The sequence below is a fragment of the Lathyrus oleraceus genome, chromosome 5 (assembly GCF_024323335.1).
Source record: "Lathyrus oleraceus cultivar Zhongwan6 chromosome 5, CAAS_Psat_ZW6_1.0, whole genome shotgun sequence".
Classification (NCBI taxonomy): domain Eukaryota; kingdom Viridiplantae; phylum Streptophyta; class Magnoliopsida; order Fabales; family Fabaceae; genus Lathyrus; species Lathyrus oleraceus.
In genome coordinates, this window is record NC_066583.1 from 173,282,023 (window position 1) to 173,299,949 (window position 17,927).

The 17,927-nt window shown below is 35.8% G+C and overlaps 1 protein-coding gene across 1 annotated transcript; it reads left to right on the forward strand.

The window, feature by feature from the left end:
* The first annotated feature begins 8,612 nt into the window (after positions 1-8,612).
* Positions 8,613-17,523, forward strand: LOC127081287 (protein EMBRYO SAC DEVELOPMENT ARREST 30). The gene is made up of 11 exons (XM_051021559.1): positions 8,613-9,041; positions 9,396-9,625; positions 9,920-10,004; positions 10,814-10,884; positions 10,977-11,065; positions 11,449-11,692; positions 12,416-12,528; positions 13,085-13,175; positions 13,390-13,518; positions 15,596-16,149; positions 16,785-17,523. The coding sequence occupies exons 2-11, from the start codon at positions 9,458-9,460 to the stop codon at positions 17,227-17,229; spliced, it is 1,989 nt and encodes a 662-aa protein (XP_050877516.1). The 5' UTR covers positions 8,613-9,041; positions 9,396-9,457; the 3' UTR covers positions 17,230-17,523.
* Positions 17,524-17,927: the final 404 nt, after the last annotated feature.

A 17,927-nucleotide genomic window follows, 5' to 3' on the forward strand; every position in this document is an offset into this window, starting at 1 on the left:
TTCCAATAACGTGAGTGCCTCTGGGCTTTGGAACAAGATCCCAGACATCATTCTTTGTGAATTGATCTAATTCTTCTTGCATGGCTGAAACCCAGTCGTTATCTTGAAGTGCTTCATCACAGGACGTAGGCTCAATCAGAGACACTAGTCCCAGAGGAGTATCTTCAGAGGTCCTGAAGGTAGATCTGGTCCTAACAGGTTCGTCTTTGTTTCCCAGAATCAAATCTTCAGATACATTGATACGACTTTTAACTTTCTTTGGGATTTCTGGGGATTTAATTTCTTCAGAGTTCTGAGTGACAGTTGCTTCTGGAGTTTTATCAGATCCTGCAAGAGTGATTTCTAAATCTGCAAAACTTTCAACTAGCTTTGACTTTTCAGGGTCAAGCTTATCATCAAATCTGACATGAATTGATTCTTCCACAATTTTGGTTTCTGTGTTGTATACTCTGTAGCCTTTAGAGCGTTCTGAGTATCCTAACATAATACCTTTCTGTGCTTTGGAATCGAACTTGTTCAAATGTTCTTTAGTGTTTAAGATAAAGCAAGAACATCCAAAAGGATGAAGATATGAAATGTTTGGTTTTCTTCCTTTACACAGTTCATAGGGAGTCTTTTCCAGAATAGGTCTTATAGAGATTCTATTCTGAATGTAACATGCTGTATTTACAGCTTCTGCCCAAAAGTGCTTTGCCACATTAGTTTCATTGATCATGGTTCTGGCCATCTCTTGGAGTGTCCTATTCTTCCTCTCTACAACTCCATTTTGTTGTGGAGTTCTAGGGCAGGAGAAATCATGGGATATTCCATTAGAGTCAAATAATTCCTCAAAATCTTTGTTTTCAAATTCTCCACCATGATCACTTCTGACTCTAATAATTTTAGAGTCAAATTCTTTTTGCACTTTGGAGCAGAAACTAGTGAATACAGAGTGAGACTCACTCTTGTGCTTTAGGAATTTCACCCATGTCCAGCGACTGTAATCATCAACAATGACTAGTCCATACTTCTTTCCATTGACTGATGCTGTTTTCACAGGACCAAATAAGTCAATGTGGAGAAGTTCCAGAGGCTTAGAGGTAGAAACAACATTTTTCTTTTTAAAGGATGTTTTTGAAATTTTTCCTTTCTGACATGCTTCACACAGAGCATCTGAAGAAAACTTCAGTTTAGGTAGGCCTCTGACTAACTCGAGTTTATTTAGCTGAGAAAGTTTCCTCATGCTAATGTGGCCCAAGCGTCTATGCCACACCCATTGCTCTTCGTGAACAGTCATCAGACATTTAACATTTTGTTCTTTTAAATCAGAAAGATTAATTTTATAAATGTTGTTTTTCCTCTTGCCTGTGAAAAGGACAGAGCCATCGTTCTGATTAATGGCTTTACATGTTTTTTTATTAAAGATTACATCATAACCGTTATCACTTAATTGACTTATGGATAACAAGTTATGCATTAATCCTTCTACGTAAAGGACATCAGATATAGAGGGAAGAGTACCATTACCAATAGTTCCGGAGCCTCTGATCCTTCCTTTCTGATCTCCTCCGAAGCCTACAAACCCAGCGTCTTTAAGTTCCAGACTTTGGAACATAGACTTTCTTCCCGTCATGTGTCGCGAGCATCCAGAGTCCAGGTACCATGACTGGTGTCTGAACTTTGCTGCATAGGATATCTGCAACATAAACAATCTTATCTTTCGGTACCCAGAATCTCTTGGGTCCTTTCTGATTAGTTTTCCCAGAGTTTCTTATAACTTTGGGTTTTCTAGCATTTTCAAATTTTTGTTCTTGTGTGTGTGTATAGTGATACGAAAATGGAGATTTAAGTTGGTCACTAGTAGAAGTTTTATCTTCCTTAGGATCATACCCAATTCCCTTTTTATTGTTCTGACTGACTCCATAAATCATGGATGCCATAATACTCCTACCTATTCCATTTTTCAGAAATTCTTGAAAGGCTTCTTCGTATTCATAAATTAATTTATTTGAAGTTTGTGGTGCTTGAGACAACGCTTCTTCTAATTCTAAGCTTTTTCTTTTGGCTTCATCTCTTTCTAATGTTAAAGATCTGATTGTATCTTCCCGCTCTAGAATTGTCATCTCAAGCTTGCCACATTCTTCAAATTTTGCTTTAAAACAGCCTTTTATGTTTTTAAGCTTTTGTTTTAATTTCTGATATGAGCTAAGAGTTTCTGACAAGCATGATTCTAGATCAGATCGAGAGAGTTCAGAAAATACCTCTTCAGATTCTTCATCTGAGCTGCTCCTGGATGTGGTAGCCATAAGTGCCACGTTGGCCTTTTCATCAGAGTCAGATTCTGATGACTCAGATTCACTATCATCCCGGGTAGCCATCAATCCTTTCTTTGTCCTGAAGGTATTTTTCTTGAAGCTTTCTTTTCTAGAATTGTCTTTCTTTAGCTTGGGGCATTCATTCCTGTAGTGACCTGTTTCTTTACATTCATAACAAGTAATATCTTTGTTAGTTTTACCTTTTGAGGTTGATTCTGATCGATCCCCTCTGGGTCTTGGTCTTCTGAAGTTGTTGTTCCTCTTTTTCCAGAGTTGTTTAACTCTTCTGGTCAGGAGGGACAATTCTTCTTCATCATCAGAATCTTCTGGTTCAGAGTCATCAGTATCTTCAGTTTCTGCCTGGAGAGCTTTGGTTCTGTCAGGTTTGCGTCTTTCATATCTGGACTTTAATGCTACAGACTTGTTCCTTTTCTGAGGCTCATCTTCCTCTAGTTCTATCTCATGGCTTCTGAGGGAACTGACAAGTTCTTCAAGACTGATATTGTTCAGATCCTTTGACAGCTTCAGAGCAGTAACCATGGGTCTCCATTTCTTTGGCAGACTTCTAACTATCTTTTTGACGTGGTCTGCAGTTGTGTATCCTTTGTCTAGAACCTTGAGACCTGCAATCAGAGTTTGGAATCTAGAGAACATTGCCTCTATGGCTTCATCATCTTCCATTTTGAAAGCTTCATATTTCTGGATAAGCACCAGAGCCTTTGTCTCTTTGACCTGAGAGTTTCCTTCATGAGTCATCCTCAGAGAGTCAAGTATGTCTTTGGCTGTTTCTCTGTTGGTGATCTTTTCATACTCGTTGTAAGATATAGCATTGAGGAGTATGGTTCTGGCCTTGTGATGATTTTTGAAAACTCGCTTCTGATCATCTGACATCTTACTTCTGGGAACTTCAGCTCCATCCTCTATGATAGGAGGTTTGTATCCATCTGTGACAATGTCCCAGAGATCAGCATCATAGCCTAGAAAGAAACTTTCGATTCTATCTTTCCAATAATCGAATTTCTCTCCATCAAAGACAGGAGGCTTAGCATTGTAACTATCCTTTTCATTTGTGTGGGTCATAGTTTTTCTCGTTCTGGATCTCTCTACACTGTTAAGTGTTTGATTAGAAAATCAATAACAGAGCCGGAGCTCTGATACCAATTGAAGGTGAGAAAAACAAGAAAGGGGGGGTTTGAATTGTTTGGAAAATAAGCGCTTTTTTTCAAAATGAAAATCACACAAGGATTTTTATACTGGTTCGCTTATAACACAAAGCTACTCCAGTCCACCCGGCCAAGGTGATTTCGCCTTCAACAAGGACTTAACCCACTAATCTTGAAAGATTGATTACAAACAACGTCTAAGAGAAAGATCTCTTAGTCCTCTCAAGTATACAGACTACACAGAGTCACTTGAGGAAATACAACAAAGATAAAAACTTATGTAATCTAGAGTGCTTCTAAGATAAGCAAATATTACAACAGTAAGAACAAAGTGTTTCACGTACTAAGCAAAAGCTTCGTGAAGATTGAGAGAATAAAACGTTTTTATGTGTGTTGATGTTTCAGTAAAATCTTGTGATGTTGTACTTGTGTCTCTCAATGTTGATTTGCAGTCCTTTAAATAGAAGAGAAAGATCCGTTGAAAAATCATAGCAGATAATAACTCTTGAATAATAATTAGTGCCATAACTTATGTTGCTTGTTGCCAAAGCAACTTTCTCTCCTTGAATGACTACTTTCCAAAAATAGTTCCTTTTTCATTTGAATTTGGAGTTAACGTCTCTTTCTGTATTAGGAAGTCCATTTCCATAACTTTATTTGAAGTTAACGTTACTCTTCCTTATTTAGCAATTCCATAATTAGAGTCTTCGTATTTCTGGAGATCTTGGAATCTTGCTATCTAACTTCTGATGTTGATCTCTTTTGAGTTCTGATGGTTTCTTCAGATAGCGCTGAGAACTTCTGGAGTTTGACATACCGTTGTTTAGAGTCAGAACTTCTAGAGCGTACTTCTTGTTCAGATGCTTCTGATATTTTGTTGTTTTGCTCAGAGTTAGACTTTCTTGAACGTGTTTCTACTTCAGATGCTTCTGGTCTTCTGAGAATTTGTATCTGATATGATTTTGTATCTGATGATTTCTTCCTTCTTTCCTTAGAACCCTGCACACTTAGAAACTTTTCGTTAGGGTGCCATTTTTGGTTTCATCCTTTGTTATCATCAAAATCATGGAATCTGTTGTAGAACAATTTTTGTTCTTACATTTGCTTCCAAAGATATGAAAGTACTTCACAGTAGGTTTTCTGCCTTTCCATATTTCATACAGAGTGGAAGAGGTTCCCTTTCTCAAGGTGACTCTGTTGTGAACATAGCAAGCTGTATTCATAGCTTCAGCCCAAAAGTGCATATGAAGCTTCTTTGCATGAATCATAGCTCTAGCAGATTCTTGAATAGTTTTATTCTTCCTTTCAACTACTCCATTTTACTGAGGAGTAATAGGTGAGGAAAACTCATGACTTATTCCTTCAAATGAGAAGAAATCATCAAACTTGGAATTTTAAACTCCTTTCCATGGTCACTTCTTATTTTGATAACACTACTATCCTTTTCTCTTTGGAGTCTTATGCATAGATCTTTGAAGACATCAAATGCATCTGATTTTTCTCTGATGAAGCTTATCCATGTGTATCTGGAATGGTCATCAACAACCACATAAGCATATCTCTTCCCACCAAGACTTTCAACCTGCATAGGTCCCATTAAGTCCATGTGCAAAAGTTCCAGAGTTTTGGGTGTTGTAGGATGTCCAAGCTTAGGATGTGACATCTTGGTTTGCTTGCCAACCTGACATTCTCCACAGACTTTTCCTTCATCAATAAGCAGCTTTGGGATTCCTCTAACTGCTTCCTTGGATATGATCTTCTTCATTCCTCTTAAATGAAGATGTCCAAGTCTTCTATGCCACAACTTCACTTCCTTTTCTTCCTTGGCTAAGAAGCACATTGAGGAGTCGTTTGAGACTTTAGGTTCCCATAGATAGCAGTTATCTTTGGATCTGGATCCTCTCATAACTTCCTTATTTTCTCCTTTTGTCACAACACATTCTTCCTTAGTGAACTGTACATTGGAGCCTTGATCACATAGATGGCTTATGCTGATGAGATTAGCAGTTAGTCCTTTTACTAACAACACATTATTCAGTTCTGGAACTCCAGGACTGTCCAACTTACCAACACCTTTGATTTTTCCTTTAGCTCCATCACCAAAGGTCACATAACTGGTAGTATGAGGTTGTATATCTACCAATAAGTTATTCATCCCAGTTATATGTCTTGAGTAACCACTATCAAAATACCAGTCTTCTTTGGTAGATGCCCTTAGAGATGTGTGAGCTATTCTAGCAACTCATTGTTGTTTCTTGATAGGGGCATTATTCTTAGGTTCCTTCTGCTTAGGTCTGACTTGAGGGGTCTGGTTAGGATAACCATGCAACCTGTAACAGAAGGGTTTTATGTGACAAAATCTTCTATAGTAGTGGTATCTCCATCTTTAAAATTTCTTCTTTTGATGGTTAATCCTCCTGTTTCCATGATGTTGTGACATTGGTTGTGACTTCTGCTTGATTTTCTGAACTTTAGCCTTTGAGCTTTTGAATTTAGATGAGGATTCCTTAACAAAGCCTAAACCAGACATGGTTCCTGATTTCTGTCCCACCTTTAGAATTTCTTCCAAAGTGTTAGTTCCTTTATTCAGCATTCTGATGGATTCTGTCATTTGATCTAGCTTAGAGGTTAGTAAGGTTATCTCACCATTTAGATCATCTATGACTGTCAGATGCTTCTTCTTCTCAGCTTCCAACTCCTTGATAAGTTTCTTCTGCTTTTCTCCTTGTAGACACACTTCTGCACTTTTGACAGATAACTCTTTATATGAAGCAGCAAGTTCATCAAATGTAAGTTCATCTCCACTTGAGTCATCATCAGAGGCACAGACACTAGTTAGTGGAGTGACATGTTTTGCCGATTCTCCTTCTGATTCACTCTCAGAGTCTCCATCAGACCAGGTGACAGATAGTCCCTTCTTTTGCTTCTTGAGGAAGGTAGGACATTCATCTCTAATGTGTCCAAAACCTTCACATCCATGACACTGGATTCCCTTGCCTTGGTTGGACTTTTCTTCAGATTTTGATCTTCTATTGATGTCAGATGAAGTGTTCTTGACATTTGGTCTACCTTTTTGATCAATCTTCTTTATGAACTTGTTGAACTGTCTTCCAAGCATGGCTATAGCTTCTGATATACTTTCATCACCTCCAATATTTCCTTCTTCTGAATCTTCTTCAGTATTTGATACAAAAGCTATGCTTTTGTTTTTCTTTTCAACATTCTCACACAAGCCCATTTCAAAAGTTTGGAGAGAGCCAATAAGCTCATCAACCTTCATATTGCAGATATCTTGAGCCTCTTCTATAACAGTAACCTTCATGACAAATCTCTTGGGCAATGATCTGAGAATCTTTCTTACAAGTTTTTCTTCAGACATTTTCTCTCCTAAGCCTCCAGAAGTGTTGGCAATTTTAAGAATATTCATGTGGAAGTCATGAATAGTCTCATCCTCTTTCATCCTCAGATTTTCAAACTTAGTAGTCAGCATCTGGAGTTTAGACATCCTTACCTTGGAGGTACCTTCATGAGTTGTTTTGAGAGTATCCCAAACTTCTTTAGCCAGTTCACAATGATGCACCAGTCTGAAAATGTTCTTATTTATCCCATTGAACAGTGCATTCAAAGCCTTAGAGTTTCCAAGGGCTAATGCCTCTTGCTCTTTGTCCCACTCTTATTCAGGAATTTGCATAATGATTCCATCTTTACCTGTCTTCGTTGGATGTTCCCATCCTTTGTTGACAGCTCTCAAGACCTTGCTATCCAGAGACCTCAAGAAGGCTATCGTCTATTTGAGAATCCTACATCCTTGTCCATGGTACTAGAAAGTAACGTCCCTAGATCTCACCCAGAAACTAACAGGCAGGGTGTCTGCTCTGATGCCAATTGAAATTCTAGTAACAGACTATCGATGTCACACTGAATGTTATGACATCCAATTCTGCGCAGACAGGTAATGTATGCAGAAAGTAAATGTAAAAAGCAGTAAATGACACAGAGAATTGTTTACCCAGTTCGGTGACAAACACACCTACTCTGGGGGCTACCAAGTTAGGGAGGAAATCCACTATAAGAGGTATTAATTCAGGACTTAAACCACTAGTTTAATCCTATCACTTAAGACCTACCCAATACAATTTCAATCTAAACTAAGACCTGAGTACCTACTCACTCCCCCTCAATCACAACAGTGATTATAACCATTAAGAATTTTAAAGTCAGTGGTGAAGATATACTTCAAACAACTCTTGATTGTGCTTAAAAGCTTTAATCAAGAAACACAACACTCACGCTTAAAAGCTTAGAGTGACACAACAATTACAACTCAATAAACACCCTAGTCCAATGCAATCATCTAGGTGATAATTGCTTGGCTCACAAGTACAACCTAATTCAAGACACAATGAAAGTACAACAATGATATATAATGATATATTGAATTCTTCACGCTTCAAATCGCTGACCTGCTGAAAGTAGGATTGCCATCCTTTTATAATGTAGTACTTGGGCCTTGAACTTGAATTTCATAAAATCAGGGTTAAGCAAGTTAACCTAATTTCCACACATTAGGGTGCTAACAAATAGGCTATATGCTAGGTCTCTTAATTTTATCACAGCTGTTAGTTTCCTGAAAATCAGCCTGAGATAAATACTGAAACATAACAGAAAAATTAGCCTATACTTTAGCATCTGCTATCAGGGATGAATGTCATAACATTCAGTTTGACATCCAGAAAATGCTGTCATGAATGAATGTCATAACATTCAGTTTGATATCCAATAAATTCTGTATTAGTTAATCCTGCAGCATACTACTTAAGCATGTCATGACATCAGTCAAGACATCTAAGTACGGTAAGTGTTTTAACATAAAATGCAGCCAATCAAAAACATCTACAATAATAAAATAAAATAAAATATAATGTATAAATGTACTTTTATATATATATATATATATATATATATATATATATATATATATATATATATATATATATATATATATATATATATATATATATATATATATATATATATATATATATATATATAAATTACCATCTAGTAATTATCCTAGGTAAATAATCCATTTCTAAATGTGTTATTTTATTTTTAAATTCTAAATATGCTTATCGGTTGTAAAAAAAAAAAAAGAGCTTATTGGCTTTAGATTGGTTCATCCATCCATCGAAATTTTACAATAGTGTAGCACGAATATTGAAGTCGATGAGGGAAGAGTGTAGTTGAATAAAAGATCCATGTGATCGTGATTTGCACCGGAAAGGCAAAAGGAACCGTGTCCGTGAAACGTGATTTTGAAATTTCGATCCAAACCAAAGAAACCCGCATTCACACCATCACCACCATCCAAATCCATCATAATCACAATTATTTTCCACAATCCAAACACTCCTTTGCCCCATTCCTGGGACTGGGAGGAATAACAGTGAAGAACACAATCTCGTTGGCGCAGAGATCCAATCGAAAATCGCTTAATTGATTGAGTTTCCAGCTGAGACGCCAAACGCTACTTGCTGGCTGGGTGCTTTACCCTCTAAACTGCACCCTTCCAGAGGAACCCTAGGTATTCTCATACCAATTCAATTCCCTATTTATCTTATTGTTTAATGCCATTGGCACTGCGTAGATGAATAATCGGAAAACGGATTATTTGTTTTCGTTTTACCACTTGCTCTGTTTGCATGTTTGACTTAGGATTTAGGATTTATGATTGTTGTGACAATATTGTTATATAAGGATGAAATTATGTTACCTTATATAGTATGTGATGTGAGGAATCTGATAATTGGGCTGAGGTACACAAATGTGGAGCATTGTTTTTGGATGTTTTTGATTATCTTGTTTCTGGTACCAGTGTGGTTCACTGTATGCTTCTTTGATGAGAATCTGTTTGTTTGTATGTATTTTTTGTGTGTAGATGTTGCAGCTAAGATCAAAGTCGGCCGTTCGGCATTGGTGATGTAGAGTCACGGAGCCAACATGCCATTCGTAACCAAGATCAAATGGGTTGTTCTTTCTGTAATTACTTTATCTGTGGCGTCCATCATCATTCATCTGTCTTTGGCAAAGTTGTGGACAGTTAACATAGTGCCGTATAGAGCAATTGCAAGTTTTCCTGGTGATTTTTCTCCTGGGTTGGGAAGGCAGGTTAGTTCTTATTATACATGTATCAGTTGCTTGTGTATGGTCAAATCTTTGGATGGAGGCTGAAATGTTTCACTTTTGAATTAAGAGAATTATATGAAAGTTTATAAACATGAATAATGGCTTACAACATAAAGTTTTATGCTAATTTGTCATATTTCCTTTCGTTTTTAAAGTTATTAAATTATATAAATATAATATAATATTTGTTCAAAATAAAAGCCCCCTTCATTTCCTTTCAAAACCATCCATCCAAACACCATAATAGATTGAGCTTATTTGCTTGAATTGCTACAGGTTGTAAAGAATAAGAAGCTATGGGGTTCCATAAAGTCTTTAGAAGCACTGCAACCTAGTTCCAATGCTAGAAGCAATTATACTGGTAATAAATTTTGACTTAAGTTTCTTAGCTTTCTATTAGGGAGACATGTCACGACCAAAAGTGGGCAATTTTTGACTTGTAATATAGTGGCTACGGCATAAAACTTTGTCGAAGTGTTCCTATTTTACATCTTGGTGATTAGCCTCTTTTTTATTGTACACTTATAAGTTCCATTTTAAATGAAGTCATGTATTTATTTACAATTGCCAAGATACTACCTAGCAACCATATTCTATATTGTTAGATATTGCTTCCTTGCAATCATGGAGATGATTAACAGAAGCTATTAATTTGTGTATTGAATTACAATTTGAGTGGAATCATGGATATTGCATAAAAATGCTAAACAACATTTAAGATAGAAATGGATGCTGTATTCATGTCGGTTTAGCATGCAATTCATAGTATTATTCTTATTCGAATGTGAATGATAAACAAGAGGAGAAACTCTTTGAAAACATAGCCAAATGGAAGTTTATTTCTTCTATTGAAATTTTTTCATACTTAAAATGATTTTTAATTGAAATTTCTATTATTATCGAATTTTGGATGATTTTTCCATTGGCGAGTGTAACTAAAGTGGCAAACTAATGATTTGTGTCGTATCCTTAAGTTTTGGCTATAACTGTTGAGTTTTCTCTAGTTTGACTAAGAATGTACATAACTGAGCTACTATTATTTGGCGATCTTGATGTTTGTCAAATTTTAACAATGAGTAGACCTTATTGAATATTATGTGTATATCCTCATTGTGGCATTTTCATCCTCTAAATTTTCCACTTTTTGACCCGTGTTTCTTTCCTTCCCAGATCCAAAGGAGCGGAGCAATGGTTTCATCTATGCAAAAGTTTTCGGTGGATTTGAGAAGATAAGATCATCGGTATGATCCACCAGATGGGAAGAAGTCCCTTATTTTTGTGAAGTCATTCCTATTTCTTTTGCAACTTAACAACACCTTTCTTGATTTTATAGATCTGTGATCTGGTCGCTATATCTAGGCTTTTAAATGCGACTCTCATCATTCCAGAAATTCAAGAGAGTATTCGCTCAAAAGGAATAAGGTATGTGTTGGAAGTTTTATGCGGTCACTAGCATGCCAATGTGCTTTATGCTACTACCTCCGGTCCTTATTATAATTTTTTTTTGGAGTTTTTCTTGGTCCCATTTATAAGAAATTGTCACAATTTTTAAAGTGTATTTATTGTTTGAAAAACTTTTTTAGCCTTCATTTAATATTTTTCTTTTTAATACAAGTGGATGTGTTTAGTACTTCACAATTTTCCATGAATGAATATTTGTAAAATTACTCAAAAAGCTACCACAACTAATAATTACATTGGTTTTGAGGTTTTTTGTTTTCTTCTAATATTAAGGACCGGAGATTAATAATTTCTTTTTGTGATGCATTTATATATTTATTGTTGTTTTTAACTTTTTTATTCAGCTCAAGGTTCAAGAGTTTCTCCTATCTTTATGACGAGGATCAGTTCATAACATATCTAAAACACGATGTAATTATTGCAAAGACCCTGCCTGAAAGTTTGATGGAAAGGAGAAAAAGAAATGAGTTTCCTACATTTAGGCCCACAAGTTCAGCTTCTCCAAACTTTTACATTCAAGAACTTTTACCAAAGCTAAAGAAATCCAAGGTTATTGGGTTAATTATCTCCAATGGTGGAGCACTGCAGGTATTTAAGTATCCTGAGATTGTTAGCTAATGCTATTGTTGTAAATTGTCATCTTGCAGACAATGTTGTCTGCTTCTGGAAGCATTGATCTTCTGTTTTGCGTGGATATAGGATTTTATTGGAAGAAAGTAAAATATTCCATTTCTGTATCAAAAGTATTTCATTCATGCCTAGAACTTTGAAGTTTTGTGATAAGCTCTTGTTAAGGTCTAATCCTGACCTGACTTCAGACTTCCATGTACATGCTTGATCTGCTTAGCTTAATTCTTAAGCAAAACAACCATTGTCTGAATATATTAACAAATGCACGGAGTAAGTGGAGGACTTAAACTAGATCAAGTGCTCTATGCTAAAAGTTTCTTAGATTCCCGCATATAATTTTTCCTTTGCACATTGATTCATTGTGATTCAATTATAGTATCTTTCTGTTTCCGTCATTTTGATGATTTAAAATATTAAACATGGGTTGTGATTCCTTCTGCAGTTTTCCATCATACAAACCTTCCTATGCATTTTTCCTCATTCAAATGCTTCCTTATGTTCTTTTTTTTTTGTCGCAAGGGAATTGCTTTTTTTTTTTTCTTCTGCTTTCCTTGATTTTTTGTTCAAATCTTTGAAAACAGGAAACTAGTGAAAAACTGACAGATTTGTAATTATAAGTGAAAGCAGAAAATATTTTTTAAAACTAACCAGTTTCCATTCTTACACATTTTGTTTCTGCAGTCCGTACTCCCACCTACCATGGCAGAGATTCAGAGGCTAAGATGCAGGGTTTCTTTCCAGGCTCTTCAATTTCGTTCTGAAATTCAAATGCTTGGCCATCGTATGGTTAACAAGTATGAAAGCCTTTCATGTAAACTAATTGACGTCCACATGCTTTTTACTATCACAGATTACTTCCTTGTTTTTTGGAACTGCTGTTTTTTTAGGGGGTCTTTAAAATGCACAATTTAGTGTGTTTCTGTTATCCAATATAACAAAATGAAAATTTAGTTTGTTAGAAGTTATGGGGCTTATATTAGGACAGAAAAATAAAATAAATGAGACACAGTCAGAGTACTTAGCTAGTTATTTAGAGGGAATTAGTTACCTAATAAATAGGAAGATATAAGGGTATAGAGGAATCCTTTAGATTTATTTATATTGAATGAAAGGGGAAACTCCGTGGACGAGAGATCTCTTTCTTTGTTTCGCACATTTGTCAGCCAAGAAATAAATAATTCCTTTCTTTCTTTTTCTATCCTTGTTGTGGGTTGCTAACAATTTAGGTTTTCAGTAGAGTTTCATATGGGTTTTCTCTATGGCGGTCAGTGGTCACACTTTGCTCATCAGAAATTAACTTTTTCTGGAGTTGATGACTTGACATGTAAGAATTTTATTTTGTCTTTTTAGGTTGAGATCATTGGGGCAGCCCTTCTTAGCATATCATCCCGGCCTACTGAGAGAAAGCTTGGCATACAATGGTTGTGCAGAGCTTTTTCAGGTTTGTTGTGTTTCTCTTCCTTACCACTACTAATGAGATATTGTTCTACTTCTACCGTGCATAAACCTTTCTGGGGTACACCACTTCTGCTTTCTTTTAAGTAGCAGTGGGTAAATTAGAAACTTGTAATATTTGAATTGGCAGACAATGATCATCCTTAGCCTTGCCTTTTTTTCCCTCATTGTTTATTTTGTTAAGGTTTTATTTTTGTTAGGATGTACACACTGAACTCATACAACACCGAAGGGCTCAAATGATAAAGGATAAAATTCTCAACGAGGATTTGAATGTGGATTCACACTTGCAAAGAGATAAAGGTCTATGTCCCCTCATGCCTGAAGAGGTATGCTAAATTTTCCAGTAGGATTTCGTGGTTTTTGTCCTGTTTTCAGTTATAATTGGTGTCACTTTTAAAACTTTTCTTAAAAATAACCTTTTGTACTTGGAGTCAATGACCAATGTAAACCCTGACTCCATTCGCACTGTTCCTGGATGGATGCCAGACTTGTATGTCAAGTGTTACCATTGTATATAATAATTTATTAATGTATAATCAAAATAGTCCCCTCACCCCCAAGAAATTGTTGACTTGGGTAAAAATTTATTTTCCAACTGAACACGGGTACTCCAAAAGTCCCCATTTTTTACTGTACAATAACAAGTCCCAGACTCTTGTTATGTTAATATCTTCTTTTTAACTTAATTTTCTTGATATTCTATTGTGATTTGTGCTGTAGTAAATCTTAAAAGCTGATTTATGGTATACTTTTTTTATAAATATTATACTTATAAAAGACATTTCCTTTGCGTATTATTAATGTAACCATACCATAGTATTTCTTAAAATCCTGTACCCTGTACCATACCCGTATGCATGCAACATATCTTTAAGACAGTTCCAAGAGAACATGATATTCAATTTGTTTGTATATACCTTTCTTTGAAGTAGATTGATAAAAATCTCTGCTGAACATATTTTAGAATTTGCATGTTTTTCACTCAAGTACTTGAATTTTGAAACAGTTATTTTCTTGATTTTATGACCTACAATTTTACATACTCTTAGAAGTTGTAAATCATTAAAAAAAAAGCATAAATGTAATTGACTCATTTAAAGAACTTTTAGCATTTGATTAGCTGTTTTCAAATTTATGTTGTTTGTATCAAAATATGTGATAAAAGTTGAGTTATCCTTATAAATTTTCTTTGTTGCTAGACTACAAGTAATATAATATGATTGAACTAAAAGATTTGATGAACAAATTAATTAATGATAATGATAAAGTTGAAATAATTTTGGGAAAGAGAGAATTGAAGGTTTCAGGGGTAGTAGTGCTAAATCAACCGTGATGTAATAACGATAATTAGGATTTTCTCAATTAAACCTAAGGTGAACTGTGACCTCGAGTGGCATGGTACGAAGCCTAAGGAAGGGTTGGACCCACTATTGGTATGTACTCTGTAGTAGGTAAGTGGAAAATATTGTTTCCACTTTCCACAACTTGAACACATTACCTCAAGTCACATGGTGTGAACTGTGAAGTCCAATGGTGCTGTGCTCTGGCTTTCCTTTGTTAAGTTGGAGGTTAATACTTTTAAACTAGTTCTCATCCTTCCCTTGATGCCCTAACTTTGTGGTTGGACTACGCAAGTTAGGTAAACTGGTGCTATCAAGCTCCTACAATGGGAAAATCTAGGGAAAAATCGAATGCATTACAGTGCAGATATATTTTAGGTATCATAGCCTTGTATTTGCAAGAGCCCATTTCCATGACCCAACCTTGTGAATTTGTGAGTTGTGACCTCCTAGTCATACGGCAATAGCTCCGACCATTTCACTATGCCTCACCCTACTCAACTCTTAAAAACTGAGTAAAATTTGGAAATTGAGGTATTGAAATCAATACCTCAATTTAGGTATCCTAGCCTAAATTGAGGGAAATCAAGCTCCTGCAATTGGAAGATCTAGGGAAAGATCGAATCCATTACAGTTGCAGATATATTTTAGGTATCCTAGCCTTGTATTTGCAAGAGGCCGATTCCATGGTCCAACCTTCTGACCTCGTAGTCATACGGCAATAACTCCAACCATTTCACAATGCCTCGGCCCACTCAACACTTAAAAACTTTGATCGAGTAAAATTTGGAAATTGATTGAAATCAATAATTATAAAACTTTAAATTAAAAAAAATCATTTTGCACCCGAAATACCCGTAGAGCAACTCTAAGATGCTAATGGCTTTCCAATTGCGCATGCAAGATTTTAGCCTGAGCTTGACCTGTTTTACAAATAAAAATGATGTAATGTTGCCTTTTGTGAACATTGCTTCCATTTTTGCGGATAAATGGATTGCCTTTTGGAATTTTAAATTTTTACTATACAGGAGTTACATTTGTTATTCTGTTTCAACTTTTGCAGGTTGGCATTCTCCTGCGAGTAATGGGTTATCCTTCCAAGACAATCATTTATCTTGCTGGCTCTGAAATATTTGGAGGTCAACGAGTTTTAATTCCTTTGCGGTCCATGTTTATGAATACACTCGATCGCACTTCATTGTGCAGTGAGAAAGAAATGTCTGACTTGGTTGGACCTGAAACACCTCTTCCTCAAAATATTTTTAGGTCACCTCCTGAAAAAAGCGAGGAAGAACTCAAAAAAGAATGGAAGAGGGCTGGTCCTCGGCCTCGACCTCTTCCTCCACCTCCAAATAGACCAATTTACCAGCATGAAAAGGAAGGCTGGTATGGTTGGATCAATGAGACCCCTTTAGAACCCGATCCTTCACCTATGGACCTGAGGATGAAAGCGCATAGGTTACTTTGGGATGCACTAGATTACATTGTTTCTTTGGAAGCAGATGCTTTCTTTCCTGGATTTAACAATGATGGAAGTGGATGGCCAGATTTTTCAAGCCTTGTCATGGGACATCGCCTGTACGAGACTGCTTCTTCTAGAACATACCGACCGGACAGGTAAATGCTCTTTGGGGTTGGTCTCAAATTATTGATGTTCGTTAAGGAAGTGTGATATAAAAAGGTTTCATAAAAATATTACTCCCTGACCTCTCTCTTTTTGGGCTGAAGCTAGGCGGAGGGAAGGGGTCATGTTATAGAGAATACAGGCCACATTATGTCTTCTACTCCACTTAAATAACCAACAATGCTTCTTAGAGTGATGCCATGTTGTGTCTTGACTGTTGACTGAGTATTTATCTAGTGATCATTATTAAAATTTATTACTTTCTTCAGTCCTGTTTCAGACATCCATACCTGTCAGTATTTAAACAAATGCTAGACAAGACAATCCTCTTTTAGCATGTCACAGACAAGCCTAGAACACGTCTTTAATACTCTCTGGATAAATTTTATGCATATCTGCTTTTAGAATGCAGAATTTTTTAATGATTGATGCCTTGAGAGTTGCATGTATCTGTACCCTGAAGTGATCAGTATGATGAACTTCTGTTTCTGTGCTTCAAACGATTTGGCATTCTAATTCTTAGAAAATCATCTAGTTGTTTGTGGTTTTGGTTAGTTCTGGTTTTTCTATTGAAATTTCCCTAAGTTTTACATTTTGTTGTGACACCATTTCCTCTTGTTTCTAACAGGAAAGTTGTTGCGGAACTTTTCAATATGATCCGTGAGAATTTGTACCATCCAAAACATAATTGGACAATTTTAGTGCAAGAACACCTTAACAAAAGTATGTCCGAAGAAGGCCTCATAAGGCAATCTCTCTTGTCAAAACCTGCAATGTTCCTTTCACATCCACTTCCAGAATGCTCTTGCAGAGTAGCTTCTGCCAACGTTGCTAATCATGTCAGAGGTGAGGATGGTCAACTTATATATGGAGGAGAAGACATTTGCCCCAAATGGATGCAGCATGCTAAAAAGCCAAGTTCAGGGAAAGATGGGGTCAAATCTGAAGATGATGGGGTGCCAGATTATGAAAGTAATGATTTTGTTGATGAATCTGAGTCTGACAAAAATGGTGGCAAAACCGATCTGTCTCAAATCTGGGATCAAGATGAAGAAATGGATCCAAATGATTAAAATTGGACGTGCATATCAATCATATTATAACTACAGTATAGTTATACAACATCCAATTTTTCCAAAATTTGAGAGGTATAGGTTATAAAGTGCTACGGCAACGTACATGTCTCAATGCTATCTGCCGAGCATATGGGTAATTCAAATATATTCTTTCATTAATTTTTGGGTTATTTCCATAGACAAATATTACTTTTTTTTCTTTTCTTTTTTACTTACCACTTTGAACCGAATTTTTGTTGTAACATACACATCACCAAAGGAAGGAAAAAATATCAGCTGTGTTTAGAAGCAGATTTTGTGTTTAGAGTTTATTTGACATTTCGATGTATGGCAGAGCAGCTGTCCATTTTTTTTTAATGTCACATTTTTTTTTTGATAAAGAACAATACTCATCTCTGCTCCTTTTTAGTTCTGTGGATGTATTAACTGCGATATTGGATTCTTGAAATCTGGACTTTAAATAGGTTAAAAATATTTCAAAAACATGAGGTGGAATTCTGGAGGGAATCATTTCCCCTTTTTAAAGTTCTTTGGTGGAATTATGGAGGAAACAAGAGATTAATTTTGTCATCTTATAATATAAATATATATTATTAAGAATCAAAACATATTTGAAATTGTAATTCTTTTTAAAAGCTGTATCTTATTATTAAGAATCAAAACATATTTGAAATTGTAATTTTTTTAAAAGCTAT